This window comes from Natrix helvetica (genome assembly GCF_964273705.1).
Source record: "Natrix helvetica genome assembly, chromosome: W".
In the NCBI taxonomy this organism is placed as follows: domain Eukaryota; kingdom Metazoa; phylum Chordata; class Lepidosauria; order Squamata; family Natricidae; genus Natrix; species Natrix helvetica.
The window spans coordinates 84,453,188-84,477,563 of record NC_138555.1 but is presented as its reverse complement, the minus strand read 5'-3'; the positions used below and the strand labels follow the sequence as shown (position 1 = coordinate 84,477,563).

At 52.0% G+C, this 24,376-nt stretch overlaps 2 protein-coding genes across 3 annotated transcripts in view; both read left to right on the top strand.

Moving 5' to 3' along the window:
• The window catches only part of LOC309400743 (uncharacterized protein), a 38,274-nt gene extending 17,729 nt beyond the window's left edge, over positions 1–20,545 (top strand). Inside the window, exons 1-2 of one of the 2 annotated variants that reach the window (XR_014176706.1) lie at positions 1,485–1,891; positions 18,563–20,545. Coding sequence is in view for 1 of the 2 variants with exons in the window: in XM_081969379.1 (XP_081825505.1) it covers positions 18,563–18,789 (227 nt within the window). In the remaining variant the exon portion in view is untranslated. Of the gene's footprint in view, positions 1–1,484; positions 1,892–18,562 lie in introns of those variants that run through there. The other variant, XM_081969379.1, reaches the window with a different exon arrangement.
• A 3,281-nt stretch (positions 20,546–23,826) lies between these two features.
• LOC309400320 (lysine-specific demethylase 6B-like) overlaps positions 23,827–24,376 on the top strand; it is a gene marked incomplete at its 5' end in the record, with an annotated part of 35,155 nt that continues 34,605 nt past the window's right edge. Inside the window, one exon of the mRNA XM_081968733.1 lies at positions 23,827–23,966. Within this exon, the coding sequence (XP_081824859.1) occupies positions 23,827–23,966 (140 nt within the window). The remainder of the gene's footprint in view (positions 23,967–24,376) is intronic.

Here is a 24,376-nt window from a genome sequence, read left to right as displayed (position 1 = left end):
GTGCCCCCCATCCCCACCCCTTTGGGTTTTCAGGAAATTGGCTTGTTCCAAAGAGCCTTTTTCTTCTTCTTCCTCCTCTTCTTCCTCTCTGAAGACTGCCTGGCCCACTGCAGGGTCCTTCCTCCCTCCCTCCCTCCCCTTTCTCCCTTCTTCCCTTTTTTCCCCTCTACTCTTCCTTTTCTCCTTTTCTTCCTTCCTGACTTATCTCCCTTTTCTTCCTTCTCTCTCCATTCTTTCCTTTCTCCCTTCCTCTCCTCCTTTCCCTTTCTCTTCCTTCCTTCCCCTCTCTCCTCCTTTCCCTTCCTCTTTACTTCATCCCTTTCTCTCCTCCTTTTCTTCCTTCTCTTTTCCCTTTCTCTCCTTTCTTCCCTCCCTCTCCTTTCCCTTTCCCTTCCTTCCCTCGCTCCTTCCTCCTTCCCCTTTCTCCTTCCCTCTCTCCCCTTTTTCTTCTTCCTCCCTTCCCTTCCTCTCCCCCATCCTGTCCCTTTTCTTCCTTCTCCTCCCTTCCCTCTCTCTCCTCCTTTCTCCCTCTCCTTCCCTCTCTCTCCTCCTTCCCCTTCCTTCATTCCCTCTCACCTCCCTCCCTCCTTTTTCCTCCCTTCTCCTTTTCTTCCTTCCCCTTTCTCTTTCCTCCTTCTCCTCTTTCTCTCCCTTCCTTCCCTCTCCCTCCTCTCTTCTTTTCCGTCTCTCTGTCCTTCCTTCCTTCCCTCACTCTCTCTCTTCTCTCCCTCTCCTTTCCCTTTCTCTCCTTCCTTCCCTGGTGGGGTGAGCGTGGAGGGCTGCCTCCTTCATTCCTCCCTCCCTCCCTCTCTCCCTTTTTCTTCCTTCTCCTCCTTTCCCTTCCTCTGCTCCTTTCCCTTTCTCTCCTTCCTCCTTTCCCTCTCTCTCTCCTTCCTCCCCTGCCTGCCTGCCTGCCTGACGGGGCCCGGGGCATCCGAGCGCGGAGGGCTGCCTCCTTCCTTACCCTCTCTCCCTTTTTCTTCCTTCCTTCTCTCTCTCTCCTCCTTTCCCTTCCTACCTTCCCTTTCTCTCTCCTTCCTTCGCTGCCTTGCCCTGGTCGTCCGAGCTCGGAGACTTGCCTCCTCCCTCCCTCCCTCTCTCCCTTTTTCTTCCTTCTCTTCCTGTCCCTTTCTCTTCCTTCCTTCCTCCCTTCCTCTCCCCCTTTCCCTTTCTCTCTTTACCTCCCTTCCCTCTCTCCCTCTCTCCTTCCTCCCTTCCTCCCCTGCCTTGCCCGGGGCGTCGGAGCGCGGAGGGCTGCCTCCTTCCTTCCTTCCTCCCTGCTTTCCTTCCTTCCTCCCTTCCTCGCCTGCCCTCCGCCAGCGGGGCTCTCCAGCACATGTGTGCGCAGCGCTGGGAACATGGAAGCGGGGCCGCCTTGTGCCGGAAAGGGAGGGGGCGGAGGAGGAGGAGATGTCTGGGCTGGGAAAGGGGAGGGGGGAGGGAGGGAGGGGGCTGGGCACGGAACACAACCCTCATTTCTTTGTTTGAGTAGAGAGGGGGGGGCGCAGCCGAGCCGAGCCAGCCAGCCAGACTTAGCCGAGAGGATCGCGCTGCCTGAGCCCAGCTCCGCGTTGGATTTAGCCTGCGCCGCTCCCCGAAGAAGCCAGCGGCCGGCGCCGAGCTCGGTTTTTGGGGAGGGGGCCTCTTTTTTCCCCCCTCCTCCTCTTCCTTTTCTTCCAGCCCTTCCGATTTTCTTTCTTTCTTTTTTTCTTTTTTCTCCTTCTTTCTTTCGTCGGAGGAAGAAGAAGAAGAAGAAGAGGGAGGTGCGCTTTTTTCGGGGGGGGGGAAACCTACAGCTTTCGTTGTTTGTTCCCCAGCCAGGCGTGGGGGAGACCCCCGGCTAGGGTCTCCGGCGCCCCCTCCCCAAATTCTTAGCCGTCCCTTTCTGCAGGTAACGTTGCTTCTTTCTTTCTTTCTCTCTCTCTCTCTTTCTTTCTTTCTTTCCGCACCCCCCTCTTTCCTCTCCTCCGCTGTCTGTCTGGCTCGCTCCCCCCCCTTTTTCTTTTCATTCCATTCCCCTCTCTTCTTTCTCTCTCTCGTTTTTCCCCCCTTTCCTTTGGGGGTGGGTGGGTGGGCGCTGGACTGAACCGACCCTGGGAGGGGGAGCGGAGTGGGGGGGTCTCGGGTAAAGGGGCTGGGGGGAAGCCCTGTGTGTGTGTGTGTGTGTGTTGTTTGTGTGTGCACCCAGGGCTTCCTTGGCTGCTTTGGGTGGCTTTGTTATCGGTGGGAAGAAAAGTGAAGGGACGGGTGGAGGGGAAAGCCCCCCCCCCCAAGTCTGGCACAGGCCTGGCCTCCCTCCCCCCCCCTCCCGCTCAGGCCAGGCTGGTGGGTGGGTGGGTGCAGCCCTGTCTCGGTGCCACTGAGATGCCCCCCTGGATGAAGCCGGAGACCAGCTGGGTGCAGCAAAGGGGGGGCTCCCACCTCAAGGCCTGCTGGGTACCGTCGAATTAGGGTCCCCGTGCCCATCCAGGAAAGGGGGCAGGGGGCAGAATTTGCATCTGGCACTCCACGGAGTTGCTGCTATCCCAGGTGTCCCAGGTGGGCAGAAACTTGCCACCGAAGCTGAGAAGGGTCCCTTGCACCCTTCTTTGGAAATGTGGCATGCTTACAGCGGGGGTGGGGTGGGTGGGTGGGTGGGTTTCCTCCCCCCCCTCCCATCCCGGCCCAGTTTCCGTGACAACAAACCAGGATCTGGCCCTGGGGTCTTGAGTTGGAGGGCAGTTTGACAGGGCCCCTGCCAGCAAGCTGCCATGCTCCCTTCGGCTTGTTGAGATGCCCAGCGGCTCGGCGGGCGCTGTGCGAGACCAGCTCGGGATTCAGCAAACTAGGAATGGTGGTGGGAAGGTCAGATTGCAGGGAGCCCCCTTCCCCTGGATTACTTAGGATCCGGGAATCCGGTGGAAGTTGCTAGTGGTTAAGTGGATCTGGTGGAAACCCCCCCCCCCCACACTCTTTGGGAGGATCTGGTGGCCTTTTCTTTTGATGCCTGCTAATTTTAATCCCTTCCTCCAGCTGGGGGACGACACAAGTGAGTGTCGACCCACACTTGCGGTTGTGCAACTTCCAACTTTGCGGAGAGGAGCCCAAGTCTCTCTCTCAAACATACACACTTGCGTTTGTGTGTGTGTGTGTGTGTACTTTTTTTGGCAAAATCGAACAAAAGAGGAAGTGGCATTGAAGAACCCGATTGGGACAGGTGGGGGGCAACAGGGTGAGATGGGGGCAGCATTTGCGGGGAGCTGAGTTGTGTGACTTTGGGGAGGGAGGCTTGTGCGTGTAGCAGGTGTGGGGTGTTTGTGCGTGCCGAGAGATCGTGGCTTTTGAGAGGAGGGGGTCTTGCCAACCTCGAGGGGAAGAAGTTTTGGGGTGCGGAAAGTTTTGCTGTGGCTTTCTAACTCCCTTTCTCCCAGGAAAGCCCCCGTGGATCCTACTGGGAGGGGGGGGGAAATTGGGAATTTTATTTATATCGTCGGTAGGATTCGGAACTGGGATTGGCGGTCATCGGTGCCTGGAAATCGGACAGTGATGCATGGAAAGGGGAGGGTAGACCCGGAGACATTTTGTAGGCCGTGGAAGTTGGGGTGAACTCGGCTGTGGGTGGGGAAGGGGGTCTGTTTACAATTAAATGGGGAGAGGGGCTTGGCTTCGGCTTCCTTGCTCAGCCAGCCTTGACTTTCTGGCATCTGGGGACGGAGGGCTGTGGGATGGCTGCCGGTCAGAGAAGGAGAAACTTTGCCCGCATAAAAACCAAGTCAAGCCAAGTAAAAAAAAAAAGAAGGCACAAGGGCTGTGTTGTTGAAGTGCAGAATTGGGGGTGGGTGGGTTTGGGGGGGTGGCGGGCGTGAGTTAGAGGAAGTCTGTTGAAAATGAAACAGGGGCCATTGTCTCCATGTTTTGTTTCCCTGCAGCGGTTGCAGGGCTCCTGAGCATGTACAGTGTGTTGATTTAATTTTGGGGTGGCAGGTTGAGGTGGATGAAAGGAGAAAGCTGTGTCTGGAAGTTCAGTGGCGGATGGTGGAGCTGGGGGGGAGGGGCGAGGAGTCCGCCGTTCGCCGGGTTCCCCTCCGTCCAGGTGTTCAAAAAGGGGTGCCTGGCCCTTTAAAAGGGTGCCCAGGTGAGACGGGGAGGGTGTGTGCGCAGCCAGGCAAGGAAGGTGGCACCAACCGGTCGGGCAGGCAACCAAACTGCCTCGCGAGCGGGCGCTGAGGACGGGACAAGCAGACAGGCCTGGCCAGGTGAGGCCCCTGGGCCACATTTTGAGTTGTTTTGGGGGCACGTCGAGGTCCCCCAGGTACAATTGATGTGTGTGTGCATGCATGTGCGTGTGTGCGCAGAGATTTTCTTTCTTTCTTTTTTCCTTGTGCTTTTAAACCGGTGCCGTCTGTGTGCGAGAGCGGGGGTCCCCTTGCTCGGCTAAGAAATGGGGCGCAGGTCGAAAAAGGGGTGGGGGCAGGAGTCTGCCCTTCCCATTGCTCTCCCCGTAAAGGCTTTTGAACCGGACAGGTGGCTCCCGCTTACTTTCTGACACAGTTGCCCCAGGAATGAGGGGGGTAGGGGGGCGCCAGCTGGCACAGTGGCACCTGGCGTGTGGTGGGTGATGTGAGGTCATCCAGACGGCTCTCTGAGAATGGATGAGATATTTTAACCCCCCCCTCTCCCCCCGAAATTTGGGTCACGTGGCTTCCAACCGGCTGGGTTCCGAATCCCAAAGGCTCCCGGGACGGAAGTCTTCTCCTTGCACCCCCTTTTCAAGTGGCAAGACATGGGCAGAGTGCCACACTTTCCCCCTTCTGCTTCGGGACAAACCTGGCCCAGAACCGCCAAGCAGGGAGTACCACGGAGCCCCCATTGGGCCCTTCTGGCTTGCCTGGATTACGTATCCCATCCCACACCCCAGCTGTCGTTCCGGGGGGGGGGGGGTGCGTTAGCCCTGCCCTCGGGCTCTTCTTCCCAATTTCCGGGTGATTTGCATTTTTTTCCCCAGCCTGGGAAAGGAAGGGGGGAAAAAAAAAACGAGACCGGTTGTGAAACAATTTTGCACAATTGGGAAGCGCATGTTGGTTGTGATTGTGGCTTCAGCTGCATTGTGGCGTTCCCTGCTTGGCTTGAGATTTGGGCTTGGCTGATGATGAGGACGATGGGCTTTTGGGTGGTTGTGGGGAAAAGCGTCCCAAAAGGGATTTCGTGGAGTGCTGGTTTCCGTGCGTTTGTGCGTCTGTTGCATTCACACCCACACAACTCTTGAAAATGGATTTTTTTTTTTAGACTGGTGATCCCCGAGTACGTTGTTCAAACCGTCATCAAAGGTTTATATATATATATATATATATATATATATATATATATATATATATATATATATATATATATATATATATATATATATATATATATATATATATATATATATATATATATATATATATATATATATATATATATATATATATATATATTCAAAATCATCATCAGGTTTAAAAATAAATACATAATATATGCTTAAACCCGATGATGATTTAGGGTGTGTGTGCGTGTGCGTGTGTAACGTGTGTGTATAATATGTGTGTGTGCGTATATATACATATACCGTATTTTTCAGATTATAAAACGCACCTGACTATAAGACGCACCTAAATTTGGAAGAGGGAAACAACAAAAAGGAGGTTTTTGGCCTCCGCACGACGCAATTTCAGTCCGTTTTGGGGGCTTTTCCCACTCTGTTTCAAGGCTTTTTTGAGGTCATTTTTGAGGCTTTTTGCGGCCCATTTTTGAGGCTTTTTGGCCTGTTTCTGAGGCTTTGTGTGCCCCCTTTTTGAGGCGCTTTTCAGGCCATTTTGAGGCTTTTTTCAGGCCGTTTTTGAGGCTTTTTTCAGGCCATTTTTGAGGCTTTTTGGCCTGTTTTTGAGGCTTTGTGTGCCCCCTTTTTGAGGCGCTTTTCAGGCCATTTTGAGGCTTTTTTCAGGCCGTTTTTGAGGCTTTTTTCAGGCCATTTTTGAGGCTTTTTGTGCCCCCTTTTGAGGCGTTTTTCAGGCCGTTTTGAGGCGTTTTCGGCCTGTTTTTGAGGCTTTTTGTGGCCCGTTTTTGAGGCGTTTTTCAGGCCGTTTTTGATGCTTTTTCAGACCTTTTTTCAGGCTTTTTGAGGCTTTTTGTGGCATGAGGTCACAAAAAGGTCTTGGATTAGGGTTAAGGTTGGGGTTAGAGTTAGAGTTAGGGTTAGGGTTAGTATTAGAGAGAATTAGAATTAGGGTTAGGGTTATAGTTAGGATTAGGGTTAGAGTTAGGACTTGGGCTAGAGTTAGGTTTAGAGTTTTAGGGTTAGGGATCATATTTTCATACTTGTCCTTTCCTACTTTGCTTAAATAGCTCTTGTCATTCTGCATAATAATACCTTGGTATTATATATCATGTCCAGGGAATGTATATACTAGTATATTAAAATAACTCAGATATTTGTATTTTGTCTAAAAGTGTGTTTGTGTGTGTGTGTATTTAAACATTGTAAATCACATAACAGACAATCCTCGGTTTAAAACAGTTTGTTTGGTGACTGCTCAATGGGAAAAAAAGCGCCTTGCAGCTGTTTTTCACACTTATGACCGTTACAACACCCCCACCCCCACCCCCCCACACACAGCGCGATCGCGTGATCAACATTTCGTCCGCTCGGCAACTTTCTCCTATTTACAACAGTCGCAGTGATCCCTTTTTGCGACCTTCCGACGAGCAAAGTCAAACACGGGGAAGCTGGATTCGCTTAATGACCACGTCGTTTACTTCAGCGGTGGCAGGGATTTACTTACCCAGAGCTGCAAGCTCGGTCGTAAAAGGAGACCAAAATTCACTTGACAAATGTCTGACTCACTTCAGGTCATAAATTGAGGACTCAAGTCATAAATCAAGGACAACCTATATATATATATACCTATATATATACCTATATATACATACATACATACATACATACATACATACATACATACATACATACATAATGTGTTGTATTTGTGCTGATAAATAAATAAAGGGAGACTAGTATAGATCTATTTCAAGCTATTTAGCTCTCATCAGCTAGCCATACCCTTGCTGGGATTTCAACCTGGGCTGTGTTACATATTAGGCAGGAGTCACAAATACACACACACACACACACACACACACACACACACACACACATTCCTGAGGCTGCACAAATCTTTCCAAATAGCAAAGTTTGGCCCAAAATACCCCAAATAAAATAAAAAGATTTCACTTTTCACTTTAAATTTCACTTTTCTAACTTTCTTCCACGTTCGGCGTTAAGTGCCCGGCGCGGCTTGCGTGGCATGCTTTCTTTCGCACACCCATGTCACCAATACGATGAGCCCCCTCTCCCTCCCACAGATCTCTGGGCTTCCCTCCCCCCCCCCCATGAGTTTTTAAATAGCCCCCTCCCCAAGTATATGATTTTATTTGCGTTTGCGTGTTTTAATCGCTTTGTCTTGTCAGAGGGAGGTTTGAGTCACGTGCTCGTGGGGCGGGGGGGGGTAGTCTGTGGTTGCTGCTGTTTCCGGGAAGGGGAGCGAGAGGGAGGCGGGTGGTGGTGGAAACGGCTTCAGATGACTGCTCTTGTGTGCTTTGTGTGTGTGTGTTTGTGTGTATACCCACCCAAGCAGCTCATTTTTAACTGTCTGCCCCCCCCAATCCCTTCACGCTGGCAGGAGGCAAGTGTGCCCACGGCTGTGTGTTTTCTCTCCGGGGACTTTCTCTGTGGGTCTTTCTATGGGTCAGTTCCCATAGAAATTGTGGTCGGGAGGTCGAGGACTACCAGCTAATTGCAGGTAGTCCTCGACCTTACGACCGAAATTTGAGCCCAACGGTTGAGATTGCGTAGGGAGAGAGTTGTTCCGTCAGGTTTTTTTTTTGCTCCCGTTTTACGACTTTCCTCGCCGTGTTTGTTCGGTGCTGTTGTTAAACGAGTCACCCGGTTGTTAAGCCAATTGGGTTTTGCTCGTCCGGAGGTCGCAAAAGGGAATCACATCTCTCTCTCTCTCTCTCTCTCTCTCACTCTCTCTCACTCACACACACACACACACAGACACACACCAGACACACACCGACCGGGACACTGCGACCGCCATAAACGTAAATCCGTTGTCAAGCGAGTTCGAATGTAAGTCGCACGGGGTTGTTGCAACGGTTGTGTGAAAAGTTTTTTTCGGTGTCGTCGTAACTTTGAACAGCCACTAAGCGAACTTTTGTAAGTCAGGGACTATCTATGCCTCGGTGGTCCCCCCGTTACCCCGTAAGGAGAAGCCCGACAACTTTTTAGGTGGTCCTTGACTTACGACCAGAGTCGTAAGTTAGGAAGCTTGTTGAAGCGTGCTTTTTAGGTGGTCCTCGCCTTAACGACCAGAGTGGAGACCAGAATTTCCGTGATTAAGCAAGACGGTTGTCGAGTCGCGTCCAGTTTTACGATCTTTGTTCGGGTGCAGGGGGATTACGAGTGTTAAGCGAATTGCTTTTCAGCTGTTGAATGAATAGCATGGTTGTTAAGCAAATCCGGCATTCCCCCGTTGACTCTGCTTGTCGGAAGGTCGTCCATGGTGACGACCGTTGTAAGTACAAGCCAGTCGCCCAACGTTGAGCATGTGTTTGTAAGTGCGAGGCCGGGTTGTAAATCAATTTGTTGTAATTTCGACGAGTTGCTAAGCAAACGTTCGTAAGTCGAGAACTAGCTGTGGTTCCCTCCAGCTGACTTCTCGTCCTCCTTACGGATTCAGCCCGTTATCTCCCCCCTCCCACTCCCTGGGGGGTTTTGTCCCCCCCCCCGAGAGCTGTGCTGGAGAGAATGGGGGTCTCCCAGGGGGATTCTGGGAGCTGAATTTCTCACGAAATCCGTATATTTCTCCCCCTTTCCGTATCGGATCAGCCTGTCTAGGAAAAATCCCAATAGATTCAGACACTTCTCCTCAGCACTACCCGTCCTCAATTTACAACCGCGATTGAGCCCACGTTTCCGCCGCTAAGCGAGACAGTTTTGCCCCACCTTTCTGGCTGTGAGTTGCTAATCCTTGAAGTTGTGGTTATGTTAGCAACTCCCCATTGGTGTTGCTCGTCGCAAAAGGGGATTGTGTGTGACACACACACACACACCGGGATGCTGCAGCCGTCATAAATGCGAGTCAGTTGCCGGGGGTTTGGATCAAGTGACCACGGCGGGTGTGCAGTCGTCAGTGTGAAAAACAGGTGTAAGTCGCTGGTTTTCAGTGATGTCGTAACTTCGGTCGCTGAGTGAACTGTCGTAAATCGGGGATTATCTTTCTAGCTCTCCCCTTATCCCAGATTTTGCTATGGTAGATGGGCTTTGGAGTCCAGGACATCATGAGCGCACGATGGGATCTATTCTATAGGCAGTCCTCAATTTACGTCAGGAATAGAGACCGAAATTTCTGGGTGGCTGTTAAATGAATTGCATCCGATGCAGGCCGTTCTCGACTTATGACCATAATCGAGTTCACGATTTACGTTGTTAAGGGAGACATTTGTTCAGTGAGCTTGGTCCCGTTTTACGACTTTCCTTGCCACGTTGGTTAAAACGAAGCACCGCCTGTTAAATGAGCAACCTGGTTGTTAAGTGAATCCGGCCTCCCCGGGGACTTTGCTCATCAGAAGGTCGCAAAGGGGGATCGCCTGACCCCGGGACACCGCAACTGTCATAAGTATGATTCAGTTGTAAGTCACGTGACCATGGGGAAGGTGTAATGGTCGTAAGTGTGAAAAATGGCCGTAAGTCGCTTTTGGGGGGTGTTGTCACTTCGAACGGTCTCTAAGTGAACCGTTATAAGTCAAGGACTACCTATATATCTATCCCTTTTTCTTGTCACAGTTGTTTAAGCGAATAACTGCAGTTGTGAAGGAAATCTTGCCGTCACTAAGCGAAACAGTGCTCAGCGGAAGCTGGCTGGGAAGTTCACCGGTGATCGTCATGTGACGCCAGTTTGATGCGCTCGTCATACATATATGACAGTTGTCAATCATGTCATTTTGATCACATGATCTTGTGTGTGTGTGTTGTAAGTGCGAGGATCAGTTGTTAATTTCTGTTCTCAGTGCTATGGAACTTTGAACAGTCGCTAAATGAATCCCTGTAAGGAGGATTACAATTGCTTGTGCCCTTAAATGAAATCTGATAACTCTGCTTAGTTCAAGTAGAGAAACACAGGGAGTCCTCGACTTACGACCGCAAAGGAGTCCAACATTTCTGTTGCTAAATGAGACCTATTGATAAGTGAGGTTTTCCTCCCCCAATTTAGGACCTTTTTCTGCCACGGTTGTTAAGTGAATCACTTCAGTTACTAAGTTAGTCACAAGGTCGTTAAGTGAATTTGGCTTCCTTGTTGATTTTGCTCCTCAGAAGGTCGCAAAAGAGGATTGCCCGCCCCCCCGGGACACTGCGACCGTCGTAAGTATGAGTCAGCTGCCAAGCGTCTGAATTTTGACCGTGGAGAGGCTGCAACGCTCATAAGTGTGAAAAATGGTCGCAAGTCACTTTTATCGGTCCCATTGGAACGTCGAACGGTCCCTAAGCGAGCTGTCGTAAGTCGAGGACAGCTTGTAGTCACGTGTCTCAAACTTGGTGGCTTGAAGATGCGTGGACTTCCAACGGTCACAGGATCAAAATTCTCACCTTTATGACGGACGCGGTGTCTCTGGGAATCACATCATCCCCTTTTATGACCACTTTATAAGCAAAGTCCAGGGGGGGCATCAGATTTCTTTAACGACCGCGTTGCGAGCTTCACGGCAGCTGCGATTCATTTAACGACGGTAGGAAGCCAGGAGGTAACATTCATTGAACGGACATTCCCCTTAGCAGGAGAAACGTTGGGTTCGCTTTCGGTCGTAAATTGAGGACTCCATGGGAGTCCCTGAGCCAGAGTGTTCATTTTTCCATGCAGGGAGGAAGATAACAGGAAAAACTAGACCGACTTGAATAACGTCGGTCCCCGGGCTTGGCAGTGCCGAAAGCGAAACGATGGATGTGCAGAGGTTGCAGGCTTGAACCCTGGGACGGCAGGTCAAACCGTAGGTGAAGTACCTGTTCCTACACCTGAGTTGGGTTCCTGCAAGCCCTCCCAGCCCAAAAGGTGTTTTTCCATCTGTTTTGTGACCGTCGTAGAGCAGTGATCGTCAAGTTTGGCTTCCATTCCCAGAATTCCCCAGCCAGCTTGCTTTAAGAGGGGTGGGCTTCCACTCCCAGAATTCCCCAGCCAGCTTGCTTTAAGAGGGGTGGGCTTCCACTCCCAGAATTCCCCAGCCAGCTTGCTTTAAGAGGGGTGGGCTTCCACTCCCAGAATTCCACAGTCAGAGTGTCTTCAGATGGGTGGACTCCAACTCCCAGAATTCCACAGTCAGAGTGTCTTCAGATGGGTGGACTTCAACTCCCAGAATTCCTCAGAAATGTCTCCATTTTAAAGCACGCTAGGTGGAGAATTCTGGGAGTTGAAGTCCACCCACCTTCAAGGGGCCCCGGTGGAGAAATACTCCCTTAGTGACTATTTTTATTCCGTCAGATGTTCTGTGGATTCTTGCAGTCCTCGACTTACAACCATGGTTTCCATTGCTAAGCAAGACGGTCGTAAAGCCCCAAATCTTACAAGTGTTTAATTTGGCTAAACGGATCCCCCGGTTGATCAGCCAATCACCTGTCCTTAGACTTTGCTAATTGGAAGGGGGCAGCGGACGATCACATGACCGGCGGTGGGTGGGGAATGAAGTCCGCCATCGTCGTAAATACGTGCCGGTTGACAAGCGTCCAATCTTGGAACCTGTGACGGTCATAACTGCGAGGACCGGGTCGTGAGTCATGTTTTGTTCCCCCCCCAGTGCCGTCGTAACTTGGAATGGTCACTAAATGAATGGTTTCAAATTGAGAGCTGCTTGGAACGGTCTCTAAACGGGTGGTTTTCAAATCGGGGCTGCTGTGACGCGTTAGTTGAAGGGAGCCTGCAAAATACAGGGAGTCCTCCATTTATGACCAAAATTGCACCCCGAAATTTCCGTCGCTGAGCCAGACCTGTTCTGAAATGAGCGTTGCTCCATTTTATGACCTTTTTGGCCATGGTTGTTAAAGAGAATCGCTGCAGTTGTTAAATGAATAACGCTGTTGTTAAGTGAATCCAGTTTTCCCTGTTGACTTTGCTGGTCAGAAGGTCGTAAACGGGGATCATGTGATCAACGGCCATGGGATTACCAGTAGTGAGCTGGCTAACACCCCCAAAAGGAGTGGGAAGGGACCTTGGAGGTCTTCTAGTCCAACCCCCTGCTTAGGCAGGAAACCCTATACCCGTGATGGCGAACCTATGGCACGAGCGAGGCGCGCACTGGCTGCTGAGTTCACCTTTTTAAAAGCTATTTTTCCCCTTTCCCAGGCTCCAGAGGCTTTATAGGAGCCTGGGAAGGGCGAAAAGAGCCCCCCCCCCCCCCCCCGGAGGCTTCAGGGACCGTCCCTGATGCCTTCGGAGCGCTTAAAACCACCCTCCGAGCAAACCGGAAGTCACTTCCGGTTTGCTCGGAGGGTGGTTTTAAGCGCTCCGAAGGCTTCAGGGAAGCCTCCGGACAGTCCCTGAAGCCTCCGGAGGGCCTCCGGGGAGTCGGGGGAGGCTCTTTTCGCCCTCCCCTGGCTCCTATAAAGCCCCTGGAGCCTGGGGAGGGCAAAAAAAAAATAAAAAATGGGGGGGTTGCCCGTTGTGCGCGCATGCGCACTGGGGGGTCGCACATTGCATTATGGGTGCGGCACGCCCGCACTCGACCCCCCTGCGCTCCCCCCACTTGTGGCACGCGAGCCAAAAAAGGTTCGCCATCACTGCCCTATACTATTTCAGACAAATCTCTGTCTGTCTTCTTAAAAGCCTCCTGTGATGGAGCAACCACAACTTCTGGTGGCAAACAGTTCCACCGGTTAACTGTTCTTTACTGTTCGGAAGTTTCTCTTGAATTCCAGGTTGCTTCTCTCCTCGATTAGTTTCCATCCATTGCTTCCTCCCCTGCCTTCGGGGGCTTTGGAGAATAATTTGACCCCTCCCCCTCTTTTGGGGGGCAGCCCCTCAAATATTGGAAGGCAGCTATCGTGTCCCCCAGGGGTGGGATCCTACCGGTTTAACAACCGATTCGGTGATCGCGCACTTAGCGGTTTGGAGAAAACTGACCTGCCGTATTACTGCTGGGGAGGGAAAGAGCTGAGGTGCAGCTGAGAAGATATAGGTAAGTAAAGCACAGTGGTGGCTGGCCGCGCCCACTTGCTCGTCGGTGGGAACCGGTTTACTCCGAGCTGATTGTCAGAGCTACTGGTTCGCCTGAACCTAACAGAATAATGGAGTTGGAAGAGACTTTGGAGATCTTCTAGTCCAACCCCCTGCTCAAGCAGGAGACCCTGTATCAGTGGTGGGTTCCGCGCAGTACGGCTGTACCGGTAGAAGCCGGGAGCAGTAGCCACCGCTCGTTTGGCCCGCCGCCCGCCCGCGTTCCATAGCTGTTTATAACGCGGCCGGCCAAATGCCCACCAATTGTGCAGTGCCTGGGCGACCTCCGGCGAGCAGCTGGGTGTCGCAGGGCAGCGGCGTGCACAGGCGTGTGCAGCGCGCTTGCCCGATTAGGACGCCCGGTCCCGTGCGCAGCGTACCGATTGCGACGGGATCCAGAACCCACAGTCTCTTCTTGAAAGCCTCCTGTATTGGAGCGCCTACAACTTGCAGTGGCAAGCTGTTCCACCGGTGAATTGCCCTCACTGTCGGGAAATTCCTGAAGCAATTCCAGATTGCTTCTCTCCTGAAACGTTGCTTCTTGTCCTGCCTTCAGGTGCTTTGGAGAATAGGTGGAAACCCCCTCCCCGCCCTCTTCTTTGGGGCAGCCCCTCAAATATTGGAACGGGGCTATCGCGTCCCCCGCTGGTCCTTCTTTTCACTAGATTAGACGTGCCCCATTCCTACGACCGTTCCTCGTATGCTTTCGTCTCCAGGCCTCTAATCATCTTCGTTGCTCTTCTCCGCACTCTTTCTAGTATCTCAACATCTTTTAGCGCAAGGGAGCACGTACCCCACCGCTAAACTAAACGAAGAGAGAATTAATCTGAGCTAATTAACCCAGGTCAGCATAGGTGGCCGTCCTCAAGGGGGGGGCTCGTCCCGAAATACCGCACAGAGACCCCTGGGTCCGATCAGCTGGAAGCAGTTACATCACGAGACGCAACCTATTGCGCCAGGTTGCATCACCAAGGCAGCTGGCACATTGGCGGAGTCCATGCGTCAGCGAATTTCCTCATCCACCCTGTCCAGGGGAAGCTTGTGTTCGAAAGTGCTAAAGCCCCCCCAAGGGTTATATTTCTGTCCCCCCCCCAAAAGGTTAGGTTTTCCTTAAAAGGGTAGGGGGCTTCATGGACAAAAGAATTCCCACCCATTTTGAAGCGTTTTGGGCACTGGTGACGTATTCGAAGGCAAAGATGAGATGCATGATGTTTTTTAAAAAGTAGATATTTTAATTGGGTGGCTCTCTACGATTCAAGTCCGTTTAGCAGAATAACAAGAGTCGGAAGGGGTCCTGGAGGTCATCTAGCCCAACCCCACTGCTCAGGCAGGAAACGCTGCATCGATTCAGACAAATATCTGTCTGATCTCTTCTTCAAAGGGCTTAAAAGTTTTCTTTGGATGGATGTAAGATGATACCAATCCCAAACTCTTGGGCGTGTGGTTTGATTTTTTTTAAAAAAAATACATCCTCGACTTACGACCATTCATTTAGTGACCATTGGAAGTTACAATGGCACCGAAAAAAGCGGTTTTGGACCTTTGTTCACACTGTATGACCTTTGCAAACAGGCCCGTGATCAGCACTCGAACGCTTGGCAACCGACACACATTTATGACGGTGACGCTGTCCTGGGAGAGGATCCGTATCACGCAATCCCTCTTTGCAACCTTCCGACGAGCAAAGTCCATGGGGAAAGACGGATTCCCTGAACAACCGCGTCGCTAATTTAAGGGACGGCAGCGATCTCCTTAACGACAGTGGTGAGAAAGGTTGTAAAACCGGGCGAAATTCCCTTCGCCAATGTTTCGCTTAGCAACCGGAGTTTGAGGCTCCATTGTGGTCGTAAGCAGAAGTGGTATTTTGCCTGTTCGCGCCTGCGCGGACAAGGTGTGTGTGAAGGGAGCGAGCGTTCATTTGTGAACCGGGAAGGAAGGTAACTGAATATCACCCCCGGTCGTAAGTCGAGGACTGCCCTGTACTTGCGACCTTGCTTCCCGCGCACGCCAAACATTTCCGTCGGGGTTTACACGGGGAGGCTGTGCTGTGTTATTGTCCGGACACAGGCTGGCCTTTATCCTCTCCAGGCCAGAGATGCCATCCGCTACTACGCCTCATTTTCCCCGCTGAAGGTCTCCTTTGTGGGCCCGGGGCTGAAGAAGCGCCTCAGGCCATCTGCTTCGCTCCCAACTGAGGCCGAAGCTGAGAGGACGGGAGCACGGCGGGCTTGGGGGTACCCGAGTTTGTGTGTCTGACCCACGTTAAAAAAAAAATAGTTTGAATCGTTGCGGCCAACATCTTGACGTACTTCAGGTCCCAGGCGCTATCTGAGCTTAGTTGTTTTGGTCTTGCGGACGTTTCATGGCCCAGCTAGAGATCATCATCAGTGCTAGCGAGTGTGGAGTATGCGAACTCCCCAAGCAACCTTCACTCCCTTCTAGCACTGATGATGTTACCTAGTTGGGTCATGAAACGTCTGCAAGAAAACCACCAAGATCAGAGAGTACCACTGTTCCCACAGTCGTCCTCCTCCTCCTTGTTCTCCTCGTTCTCCTCTTCCTCCTTGCAAACCCCACTCCCTTCTAGCACTGATGATATTATCTAGTTGAGTCAGGAAACGTCTGCAAGAAAACCACTGAGATCAGAGTGTTCTCACTGTTCCCACAGTCGTTCTCCTCCTCCTCCTCCTCCTTGTCCTCCTCCTCCTCCTCCTCCTCACAAACCCCACTCCCTTCTAGCATTGATGATATTATCTAGTTGGGTCAGGAAACGTCTGCAGGGAAACAGCCAAACTCACAGACCACCAAGGACCCCACAGTCGTCGCCGTCCTCCTCCTTCCTCCACGAACACAACTCCCTTCTAGCACTGATGATGTTCCCTAGTTGGGTCATGAAATGTCTGTAAGAAAACAGCCAAGCTCTGAGACCACCAAGGACCCCATAGTCGTCGTCCTTGTCGTCCTCGTCCTCCTCCTCATCCTCCCCCTCCTCCCCCCCTCCTCCTCTTCCTCCTCGTAAACCCCACTCCCTTCTAGCATTGATGATATTACCTAGTTGGGTCAGGATATGTCTGCAAGGAAACAAACAAGCTCAGAGACCCCCAGGGACTCCACCGTTCAACCCTGATCTACGAATATTCTGTTCTTTTGACTTTCTCGACCACCCTCTGCAGACATCTCCCCATTTCCCAAATGTGGCCATTACGTCTTGGTTCGCCCCACAGGCTTAGTCGCAATCCATGTGCAGACGCATGGCGGTGGAGCTCACCCCCCCAGGCGTGCAGTATAGAACACGACGATACAGATACAAAAAATATTGATTGCGTCATCCCAGCGGCCGCCCCAGGTCGTCGTACCTGAGTCCTGCTGTCTGATGTTTGGTGCCATTGGGCTGGGCCCCAGCGGGTTTGTACTCTGATCCTTCCCCCCTCCCCCCTCCCCATCATGTTGTGAGACTTTGTGACTAAGTAGGTTCGGGGCAGAGGACAAGGGAGGTCACAAGGTTGCTGTGGGTGTTGGTTTGTGGGCAGTTGTGTTGCCCAGAGGGAGCAACCACCTGAGACAGGCCAGGCCCGGACCACGTCGGAGGAGGTAGAATGTCCTGCGGCCTTTATTTTTTCTCTTCAGGCCCAGGAAAGTTCCATGCGAACCGGGAAGGCTGGGTTATGGAGTCCCCTGGGGCATGTCTTCTACTGTTCCACTCCGGCCACCACTCCGCCGAGCGAGGGGATGAAGCGTTCAGTACTGGTACTGCTCGACGTAGGGCCGCAATCGAAACAAGAACGTCCACCGCTACGCAGAGACTGTTGTTGAGGTTGGCCCGATTTGGCGACCGTTCTTGCCGCGGTTGTTAAGTGAAGCTGACCTCCTTGTAGACTTTGACTTAACAGACGGTCGCAAAAGGGGATTGCGTGACCCCGGGACCCTGCAAACTGTCATAAATACGAGTCAGAGGCTAGGCGTCTGTATTTGGATGCTGCAACGGTTGTCAGTGTGAAAACGGTCCTGAGTTACTTTCTTCGGCGCCGTTGTAATTTTGAACGGTCACTAAAAGGGAACGGCTATAAGTTGAGGACTGCTTGGACAACTGAGCCAAGTCGTCAGGGTCTTCCTGGGGTCCCTTGCCAGAGTCGTCCTCCTCCTCCCCCTCGGATCCAGGGATTTTCATTATGGTAGGGGTAATCCCCAATTTACATTTAGTGACAGTTCAAGGTTACAACGGCAGCATTTTTCACGCTTACAACCATTGCAACAACTTCCATGTCGCATGATCAAATTTCAAAGGCTTGGCAACGGACTCCTATTTATGACGGTCGCTGGGTGTGTGCATCACACAATCCCCTTTTGCGACAAGCCAAGTCAAGGGGGATGCCGGATTCACTTAGCAACCATGTTATGAACAACCGAAGTGACTTGCTTAACAACCGCGACAAGAAATATGAGAAAACGGGGTCGTTGATCGCGGTCATGTGATCAAAATTTTGAACGCTTGGCAACTGGCAGGTACTTAGGACGGTTGCAGCATCTTGGGGTCACTGCGACCTTCCGCCAAATCAAGGGGGAAACCATATTCACTTAACAACCATGTCGTGAACAACCGAAGCAATTCGCTTAACAACCGTGACAAGAAAGATCGCGAAATGGGGACTAGCAACAGAAAAATGGGGAGCTCGTTTGCGGCCGTAAGTCGAAGACTAAATCTAGCGTGTGCCATTCTGGGAGACCCTCACCCTCACTCTCTTCCGAGGTTTGCGGAGTCTCTTTCGGCAGAGGTTGTCTTTTCTGTGGTTTTTTTTGGGGGGGGGGGGAATCCTTTTGCAAATCAGCAGAGTGGCCGATTTGGCGGAGCGTGAGTGCCGAGGAATGTGGAACGCCACATTCATGGCGTGTGGGAGGGAACAGATGGACACGGCCGGAGGGAGAGAGGTGAACATAAATAAGTGGCTTTCCCTTGGGGGGGAGGTGGGGGGACATGGGGGGTGCAACGTCACCCCTCCTGCGCCCCATTTTTGGTTTCAGGAGGCTTCAGGGAGGCCTGGTAGGCCCAAAACGGGCCGCAGGGGTGGTGGTGGTGGGAGGCATCCCCCCATGGTTCGTTTGTGGTCCCAGGAGGCTTCTGGGAAGCCTAATAGGTCCAAAACGGGGCACAGGGGATCATGCCCACTTGCCCGGGGTGGCAGGAGGATGCGCATTGCTTTATGCGTGTGCGCACGCCTTTGGCACACAAGGAGAAAAAGATTAGCCATCACTGCTCTAATGCTTGCTGTCTTCTTTTCCTACAGAGTCGGCGTCTGCACCATGGCGGGAGAGTAGCCGTACCCCCCCACCAGCCACGCCTTGTGGCCCGAGACGGCGCATGGGCCCGGTGTGGGGGGGAACCCAGCCCATGAGAAAGCAGCGCGGGGAGCATGTTCCTCCTCTGGTGAGTGGCCAAAGCAAGACCCTGTGTGGAGGGGCCGCCGTGTTCCTGGTGTGTTTCCCATTTGCGTGTCCGTTGTTGGCGCGATAAACTGGCGTGTTACGGACCCAAAATGTTTGTTTTGTTAAGCGAGACATAGGTTAAGTCTACAGTACAGGTTGTTCCTTGATTGATGGTGGCAAATTGCTCTCACTGAGCGAAACGGAGGGAGTCCTCGACTTACGATAACAGTTTGTTTAGTGATCAGAGTTACAATGGCACTGACAAAAGGAACCTAGGATCGTTTTTCACACTTACGACCGTTGTAGCCTCTCCAGGACCACATGATATACATTCGGATGCTTGACCACAGACTCGCATTTATGACGGTTGCAACGTCCTGGGGGGGTCACACGATTCCTCTTTTGCGACTTTCTGACGAGCAAAGTCCACAGGGAAGCCAGATTCACTTAATAACCGTGTTACTAGTCAAACAACTGCAGGGATTCACTTAACGGCTGGCGAGAAAGGTTGTAAAACTCGCTTAGCAGATGTCTCATTTAATAACATAAACATTGGGCTCAATTGTGGTCGTAAGATGAGGATCATCTATAGTGAAGTGAGTTTTGCCACATCTTATGACCTTTTTTGCTATATTTGTTCAGTGAATCAATGCAGCCGTTAATTGAATAACAGGGTTGCTAGCTTCCCCATTGACTTACAACCTGTTGTAAATATGAGTCAATTGCCAAGCCGACCTCTGATTTTTTTGATGATGTGACCATGGAGATGGTGCAAGGGTCGTAAGTGTAAAACTTTTTCAATGGTGGTGTAACTTTGAACGGTCACTAAATGAATTGTTGTAAGTTGAAGACAGTATATCTGTAATGGATGCTGCCAGTCGAAATCCTATCCGTGGCTGGAATTTAGTCCTAGACTCACACCCATTCATTTAGCAAATGTTTCGACATTACAACGGTGTTGAAAATATGACTTGTGACTGGTCCTCCCACTTACGACCGTCGTAGCGTCTCCACAGTCAAAATTCAGGCGCTTGGCAAACGCCGTGTATTTACAACAATCGCAGCGTCCTCTGATCATCATTTGTAACCTTCCCGGCCAGCGTCCGACAAGCAAAGTCGGAACAGGGGTGGGGCGGGGGGTGGGGAAACCTGATTCGCTTAACCACCGCCTGATTCACTTAATGACCACGGTGATTCTCTTAACAACCCTGGCAAAAAAAAGGTTCTCAAAATCAGGCCCAGCTCGTTTATCAACCGCCTGGCTCAGCCATGGAAATTCTGCTCCCAGTTGTGGCCGTAAGTCGAGGACACCCCCCAATCCCCACCCCGTCTCCCAGGGAAAGTTTGTTCAGGGGTGGAGGGTGTCACGCAGAACTGCACGCATGAGGCAGCTGTTGGGAGGGGAGAGGAACGAAGGAAGCACAAGAAAGTCGATCCTCGCCAAAGGAGAACGGGTTTTCCGGCGAGCCGCCGGCAAATAGATTTCCCTCTGCAAAATGGAAATTGGGAAATGTTGACAGCTAAGCGCAACGTTCGTTGCTTAACTGGAAGCGGCTCGAGGGCTTTTGTTCGGCGTAGCCTTTTGTGGGTCAAACCCTCTGCCGCCGCCGTGTGCATCACTGCACTTTCCCTGCGCATCGAAAGCACGCTTTCTCTTTCTCTCTCTCCCTCTTTTCTCTCTCTCTTGTCTCTCTCTTTCCCGGAATGCATCTTACACAAAGGCTCCACTCGCAGCTGCTGCTCTGCGCTTCATCCGCCACCGGAGGGCCGGCCGTGGACTCCTCCAGTGCTCTCCACGCCCTCTGGCGCACGGCCAGCGAAGCAGCTGGGCCTGGTGGGTGGGAGGGGGGGAAGCGCAACGGGGAGGGTGGCTCCACTACGTAAGGGCTGCGGGAGGGAGGAGGAGGAGGACAGAGTACGACGAGGACGGCGGAGTGAGCTAGTGACTCACTCACATGCTTCCCCAAGCAGTCACTGTGACCTTAAAAGGCTCCTTGTTGGAGTGAACAAACAATTAACCCCCTTGCTGCCTTCATTCCTGCCCGACGTCTGAAGCCGATAAGCCCAGTTTCTTTGGGGTGCCTCGTTTGTACCCCATAATCCTCCCCGGAAGTGCGTTCTCTTTGTGCTCGCACTCCTTATGATTGGCTGAAAGTTGGCCAATACTACAGATGAGAATTTTGGTGACTGTGTCCTGCCACTCTGGTCTGGAGGGACCCCAGAATGACAGTGACCAAACACCCGTGCGCGTGGGTTATTTTTCCTTTTGGAAGTCCATGTGCATCTTCTGTTTTTTTTAACGGGTACTGCTCGATTTGCAATAGTTCACTCAGCGACGCTTTGAAATGACAAAAACATGACTTACGACCATTTTCACACTTATGACCGTTGCCGCATCCCCGCGATCATGGGATTTGATGTTCAGACACTGGGCAACCGACTCATATTTATGACAGTTGCGGCGTCCCGGAGTCACGTGATCCCCCTTTTGCGATGATCTGACAAACAAAGTCAATGGGGAAGTCAGATTCACTTAACAGCCGTGGTGTTGATGTAACCACTGCAGTGTTTCACTGAACAACGGCGACGAGGAAGATCGTAAAATGGGGCACAGCTCGTTTAACAGGTGTCTGGCTCAACGGCAGAAATTTGGGGGCTCCACTGCGGCCGTAGTTAAAGGACGACGTATACTGTACTGTAGTGTCTCGATGAGATACCCGTAGTCCAGCATCCTGCACAGGTGCTGGGGCTCCTCCTGGGGGTGGATGATGGGAGGTGTAGTCCTAAAGTGCCATATGGGAAAGCGCCCTCTGAGAGGGAGGGCCCGCCTTCCCCCGAGTTTGCAAACAACCAAGCGGCACACACTTGTCTCGTCGTAGTGGGGAGACGGTTGGTTGCGGAAGGCTTCTAGGCACGCCGCTGAAATGTAGAACTCTGTACTCAGATTTGTTTGCCTTGTGTGAGGCTGAGCAAGCAAGGATTCTTGTGTACACAACGCACACCCTGCCCCTCCCCCCCTTTGGTTTTGTTTGGTGCACAGCTACGGTGTCTGGAGCATTTTCTCCAGGCTGGCCGGCGGGCTGAGGCTGCCCCGAAAATGTGTTTGGAATCAGCAGGGAAACGGTTACCCATCTGATGACGTGAGCATGGGCTGCCACCGCGCCGACAGGAGCTGGCACGATCCTGGCGTTCTTTTGCTGGCGTGGCCAAGTTCTGTTTTCTTGTTCTCTTTCCTTTACAATCGCTTCAACGGCGGCTTTGGCAATGCTGCCGCTGTTTCCTTGCCCCGCTTGGCAGCTGGATGGGTGGGGAAGGGAGACCTGGCATGGAGAAGATGGGGTTCGTGCGATACAAACGATGTCGGGGTCTTGTGCCGTGGCTGGACATGCCAGAGAAGGACGGTAGCCGGGCTTTGCCGTCAGTCCACTCGAGCGCGTGTGTATCAGGACAGGAGGGACCCTTCCACAGTTGTGCCGTTACATGGTGTAGACCCCTGTACGCCATGCATGGGGAGCCGCCACGAATGACCTTTTGGTGGTATGTACAGTGTGACAACGCTGGTGTGTTTGTTGTTGACGTCCTTGGACCGAGTGCTCGGTCTTATAGGGTGCGCGGTCATGCATTTTCTGAGCGTCCCTGTGTGATTGTCCTCTTCGCCATGATCGCATAGAACGGTCTTCCAAAGAATAAATGCCAGTTGTATAGAGGTAGTCCTCAACGTATGACCGTTTGTGCAGCGACCATGCGAACTTACAACAGCACTAGAAATAAACGACTTGTTTTTCACACTTATGACCCTTTCCGCATCCTGGTGGTCACATGGTCCAAATTCAGAGTTCTGACTCCTTTCTGTGATGGTTGCAGTGTCCCGGGATTGTGCCATCCCCTTTTGCGACCTTCCGATGAGCAAAAGTCCAGGAGGAAGCCAGATTCCTTGAACAACCGTGCGGCGGACTTGATGACGGCCACGATCCACTTGGCCACTGTGGCAAGACAGGAGGTCCAAACTCGCTCTGCACCCGCCTCCATTAGCGGCAGACCATTTTGGGGCTCAATTGTGGTCGTACGCTGAGGACTACCTGTAGTGCGAGGAGGTTCAAATCTACACATCAGAGCTTGTAGTAGTTACTCCCCACCGCCGGCGGTCTCGGGAGCATGAAGGTTCGACTGCGTTATAGTTGCTTTTGCTTGAGAATTCTCACAAAGGCTGAGTGGAGCATAAACGCCGCCACCGGAGCAAACAGGCAGGGCTAGTGAAGAAGTGGAGGAGGAGAAGGAGGAGGGACGTAGACTTGTGGGGTTGTGGAGGGCGGGAGGACTAATGAAGTCATTCTAGCCCTTTAAACCAGGACAAATTTTCCGGGGGAGGGTAGAGACTGAGTCACTTGTGGCCGGAATTTACCCCACACGCTCGCTCCACTGACTTGGCAGGAGCCCTGAACCCCACATGGCTTGGTGGAGGGGAGGATAAGTTGGGGGGGGAGGAGAGAGAGAAAGACACACCAGCGGAAAAGGAGTTACAAGTTACATTCTCCTAGTATGTCCCGGTTGCACATTAGTCGAGGCACGGCGGCGGGAGTAAACACTCTGGCGAGGACACTTTGCCGACCGTGTGGCAGCGCCACGCCTCTCACATCCACCCCTTGTGTGCCAAGGAGGTAAGTCCCTACTACCCGTCTGCGTGTGGGGAGGGAGAGACGTGTGAACAGAGGAGCGAGGGCACTATGTGTGTCTGTGTGTGTACACGGAGCTTGTCGTTCTTTTCTTCCCTATACAGCAAATGTGTGTCGGTGTGTCGGACGACTGATTCTCTCTCTCTCTTTCTCTCGTGCGGTTGCGTTGTTTTGTCATTTCAATAGGCTCGCTGTTCGTGTGTGCCTCACCCTCTTTGATTCCCCTTGGACCTTGGCCAATGTCGGATCGAGTAGCGTGGGTCTTTGACCCATGGGTGCTGACACTGCTCGTTTGTTTAACTCCTTGGCCACTCGTGTGTGTGTGTGTATGTGTGTGTGTTTGTGTTGGTGTGTTGAAGAGCAGGATTCACCTAAGGGAGCACAGACGCGTCTCTGCTTGGTTTTTGGGGCTATTTTTTGCGGTTTCTAGCAGTTGTGGTTGTCGATACGGAATGGTCCAGAACGATTCTCTGCGCCCATGGAATGTTGTGCGGGTCCCTTTTGTGGGATTGCGAGGTTCCCAGCCGGCAGGGGGACCGAACAATGCCGCAGCGGGGGCAACTTTGTGCCAGGGCCACATTGTGTTGAAATTGTATGTCTATAATTCCCTTTCCCCTCCCCCTTCCCCAAATCTTGGACTTCGGAACGATTTTGTAACTTCGAGGCAGCTTTTGATTAACTTGCGATCCTCTCTGTGATGGGTTATTGAGATCACACTTCCCAAATCCCACCCCTTTTCCTGCCGGGATAGTTGGGAATTCTGGGAACTGTCGCCTATCTCTGGAGAGGGTGGGCTTGTGTTGACGTTTGGCGGCATTAAGATTAATATTTTCTGAGTGAATGTCTGTGTTGAATTGGTCTGTTGGCGCGCATACATTGCTCCCCCAAATACAGATAGTCCTCGACATAAAACAGTTCATTTAGTGACCGATATTTCAATGGCACTGAAATGGGACTTGCGACCACCCTTCACGCTTATGACATCCTTGTGGTCATGTGATC